The sequence below is a fragment of the Cnephaeus nilssonii genome, assembly GCF_951640355.1.
Source record: "Cnephaeus nilssonii genome assembly, chromosome: 16".
Taxonomy (NCBI): Eukaryota; Metazoa; Chordata; class Mammalia; order Chiroptera; family Vespertilionidae; genus Cnephaeus; species Cnephaeus nilssonii.
In genome coordinates this window covers 21,166,382-21,170,522 of record NC_137087.1, presented here as the reverse complement: position 1 = coordinate 21,170,522, position 4,141 = coordinate 21,166,382, and the positions used below count along the sequence as shown (strand labels likewise).

General features: G+C 59.9%; 1 protein-coding gene across 1 annotated transcript; it reads left to right on the top strand.

Moving 5' to 3' along the window:
• The first annotated feature begins 728 nt into the window (after positions 1-728).
• On the top strand, positions 729-3,577 carry FAM241B (family with sequence similarity 241 member B). Its single transcript, XM_079793701.1, has 3 exons — positions 729-826; positions 2,014-2,150; positions 2,837-3,577. The coding sequence occupies exons 2-3, from the start codon at positions 2,058-2,060 to the stop codon at positions 3,104-3,106; spliced, it is 363 nt and encodes a 120-aa protein (XP_079649827.1). The 5' UTR covers positions 729-826; positions 2,014-2,057; the 3' UTR covers positions 3,107-3,577.
• The last annotated feature ends 564 nt before the right edge of the window (positions 3,578-4,141 follow it).

Here is a 4,141-nt window from a genome sequence, read left to right as displayed (position 1 = left end):
TGGGACTCACATACTAATCTTCACACAATCCTGGGAGGTGAGAGCTGGGAATAGATCCATTTGGCAGAGGAGGGCACTGAGCAGCTCAGCAGTTTGCCCAGGTCCAGAACCTGAACCCACATTGTGAGCCTGCAGAGCGCGCTCTCTCCCACTGGCGGCCAGGTCTCCAGGGAGCAGCTTATGAAAGTCCGGGGCGAGGGCGGGAGTGAGAACAGCAGGAAGGAGGCACAGGAGGATTGTCAGGTGGTTCGCTTTGCCAGGAGTGCCTTTCCCTCTTAGCCTCACAGGCAAACTCCTGCCTACCCTTCTGGTGCCAACTCAAAAGCCGCCTCCTTCAGGAAGCCCTCCCTGCAGCCCAGACCATTTCTTTCTCACTGGAGTTGGAGCTCCTCGAGGGCAGGGCCAGGTCTTACTCAAGGGGCATCCAAGGAGCCAGCTCAGCAAACCTATACGGGTGTACTGAGCCTGTGCCCACCTCTCCTCCCAGGCCAGGGGCGCCCCAGCCCCTGGGTTTTTCCTCTGTGAGCTCCACTTCCCTTTCCTCCTTTTCATCTCCCTCCCCCTTCCTCTCCTTCCTGGGAACTTGTCTGCCTCCTCTCCATGCTCTTTCTTCCTCCTTCTTCCCTCCCCTCTGGACCTCCCCTCTCCTCCCCGCCCCCTTTCTCCCTCCTCCCGCGGCCTGCGCCTCCGCCTCCGGGCCGCAGCTGCAGTTCCCCCGGAGGCCGGCAGAGGCGCTGCCACGCCCGCTGGGCCGCGTCGCCGCGGCTCTTCCTGCGGGGTCAGGTGGGAGGAAGCGGCCTGGAAGCCGTGGCCAGTGGACCTGCAGGTGGGTGTCGGGGCGCCGGGGCGCATCCTTCCCCTACCGCGGGCCCAGTTTCAGAGCTGGGCTCGGCGGCCCGGGCAGGGCCCCTCCTGCCCCGGGAGCACCCGCTTCCCGCATCGGTAGGGTCAGGTGCACCGAGGGCGGGCGGCGCCCGCAGCCCGCGCAGGGGGTCGGGATGAGCAAGCACAGTGGGACTTCGGGGGCTAGGACCCACTTGGCCTTCTGCAGGGGCCAGGCCACGGACAAGAGACCGGCGCTATTAACCCTTTTTGGCGTGAGTGTCACAAGTGCTTTTGAGAATTTAAAAGAAAACTGTGGCTGGGCTCCTTAGGGGAAAAAAAATGGCCTTTACACAGACTCGGAAGAGGCTTGGAAGGATCCCCACCCCCACCTCCAGCCGATGGGACACCCTTGGGGTCTGCGGAATGGGGCTCTCCCAGAGCCACAGAAGCTTCCCCCACCCCATTTTCAGGAAGGCGGGCCCTGCCCCCCAGTTAGCAGAGGAGGGACTGGTGCTCCCTGAGGTGTGGGACAGGTGAGGGGCGTGCCCTCTGCAGGTCTGTTCCTCCACCCAGCTCCGGGGCAGTGGCCACCAGTGCCCCCTGCTGCCAGGCAGAGGAGCTAGGAGGCTCTGAGGTGAGCCCGGATCTCCTGGGGAGGAAAGCCCAGGTCCTTGGCAGGTACCTCCTAAGGAACAGCACCGTGAGCAGTGTTTGAACAGAAGGAGGTGGAGAACCCGGGGATCTTGGGGCCCTGCACTCCTTATTTAGTCCCCAGAGAAGGTCTTCACGTTCTTTCTCTGCTGCCCGTGGATGAATGCTCCGGGGCCAGCCAGTCACACCTTTAGCGGGACCTGCCCCAGGGGAGTGAGGGGGGTGTGAGACCGGCCTCTGCGGACCTGCCACAGTGCCTGGGCCGCAGGGAGGGTCTCATCCCCACTGTTGCTGGCGGTGGGTAATAATTCTGCCTCTTTCTCCAAGGATCCTTCTACTAGTTTCCCCACTGCACTCAATACCTGAACGGCTTCCCTCCAGCAAATAACTTGCATTTATTTCTCTCCTTTTTACTAATCAGACGCAGTGCCGGCTTAGGATGGGCCAATGTGAGCCCCCAGAATTGCAGTTTCTCCCATTGAAAGCAAGCATCTCTTTATCTCTGGTGAACTGGTGTTTTGTGTGTGTTTTTTTGAGGTCTGAGGAGAGGCAGCCCCACAGGGACCAGCTCTCCTGGGAGGATGGTGCGGATCTTGGCCAATGGGGAAATCGTGCAGGACGACGACCCCCGCGTGAGGACCACTGCCCCACCACGCAACAGCACCCCTCGGCAGGTGGGTGCCTCGCCCCGTGGAAGGGGAGCAGCTGTCCTCTGTCCTCTGGACCAATTACTCCTTAGCTTACTGGTCATTCGCCTCTAACCTGAAGTTCTCTCTGCAGAGAGCTGAGCTGGATGGGGAGGGGTGGTGGCCAGAACTTGGTGGAAACCCGCGGTAGATGTATTGCCCAGCCTCTTGCCTCCCTAGCTCTTCCTCCTTCTGGCAGCCTTCCCAGATTTCAAACCCAAGAGCGCTCCCTTCTTTAAGCTGCTTCGCAAACTCCGCAGGAGCCAGCATCTTCCTTAAGAGGCTATTGGGTGAGAGAGAAGCTGGAGAGTAAGTGGAGAAGAGCCTGTGACCACCCAATGTTGATTTCAAAGGCAGAGCGAGGAGTGTTAACAATGCCGGCCTGAGTGCTCGGCCCCGGAGTCTCACCCGCCTTGACCCTTTCTCTCTCCTCTGTCCTGGGCACCTTCTTCCTGGCACCACATGGGGAATGCAGTTTCTGTGCTCCGAGAGCTTGTGACTCCGTCGCTGGAATTCCTGTGGGTGGCATCCGGGGATTGCTGAGAAAGGAGGGTGCGGCCCTGGGTGATGAGGGGAGGGCAGGGCCCGGCCCACAGGTTTCCCTTCTGCCCGGTCCTCACCTCCAGGGAAGCTTTCTCTGGATTCACTCATTTTTCTCTGTCTTCACCTTCCAGAGCTTCCTCAATAGGGGCCACGGTGCCCCCCTGGGGGGTCCTGGCCTCCGGCAGCAGCAGGGGGGAGCCAGGCTAGGCGCTGCTCAGTCCCCCTTCAATGACCTCAACCGGCAGCTGGTGAACATGGGCTTCCCCCAGTGGCATCTCGGCAACCACGCCGTGGAGCCGGTGACCTCCATCCTGCTGCTCTTCCTGCTCATGATGCTCGGCGTGCGAGGACTCCTGCTGGTGGGCCTCGTCTACCTGGTGTCCCACCTGAGTCAGCGGTGACCTCTGCTGGGGCAGGCGTGGGGAGAGGGAGCTGCCAGGCCGCGGTGTGAGAGCAGGCACACGGGGAGGGGAACCTGGTGGTGCCTTGGAGGTGTGCTCGGAGAATGCTGTTTCCACGCGGCGTTAAGCATGATGCCGAGGGCACCTCTAGTCCAGTCGTCCCAGAGTGTCGGGTGGATACCCTCATTCCCCTGAGATGTTTTTCCGTAGTATCGGGCTTGCATTAAGCACAACGAGCAAGAACAGGATTCCCTCCCCATCCTCTTGCAACCCTTTTATGCCAAGGAGACGGTCCCAGCGTGGTGCCGATATGTTCTCATGCCTCTGGGAACCGAGCTGACTTCCCCTGGAACTAGGGAACAGGCCGTGGGCTTAGGGCATGTGCGAAAAGTTTCCCAACTTTTATAGCCCTGTTTTTATTGGCTACCTTTTCTGTATGGCAGGTGGGACTGGCATTCAATTTATTGTGGTGGTGTTTTCAATAAATAAATTTAGTAAACATGCGTCCATGTTAGAGACATTAATGTATCATGGCACAGCTGTACGTGGATCTGGAAGACGTGGTGAAGGTGGTTGGGCATGGCTGGGATTGGGGAACAGGGTAGAAGTGGGCATTTGACTTTGGAAGGTAGTTCATTACTTTTTTCCTTAGGCTCCAGGGCCTGGGAAGGGTCTAGGCCAAGCCTGGGTCAGGCCTCTTGTCTGATGCTTAGGTAACATCTAGACGCACTCTGACATGCCGGCCAGGATGGCTGATGCGCGGTGGGTTCAGGTTAGCCAGAGCGCAGGTCTCCCCGGTCCAGGGGCTCGGGCCAGAGGCTTCCGAGCCTCCCTGCCCACTCGGCCCATGGAAAGCGGGGCCTTGGCGCTGGCTACGCAGTGCACGTGCCGTGAAAGTGCCTGCTTCTCCCGAGAGGAGGCTTTGCGTGTTGGCTGGTGAGCCCTGGTCTACATGTTGGAGATGTGGGGATGGCACTGGGTGGCTGAGGGTTAAAGGTCAGAGAGAAACTGGATGAACTCGAGGACTTACCCCAC

Coding starts and splice junctions, on each gene's coding strand:
- FAM241B (XM_079793701.1), top strand. CDS start 2,058: ATGGTGCGGATCTTGGCCAATGGGGAAATCGTGCAGGACGACGACCCC. Junction 2,151..2,836: donor GCAACAGCACCCCTCGGCAG/GTGGGTGCCTCG, acceptor TTCACCTTCCAG/AGCTTCCTCAATAGGGGCCA.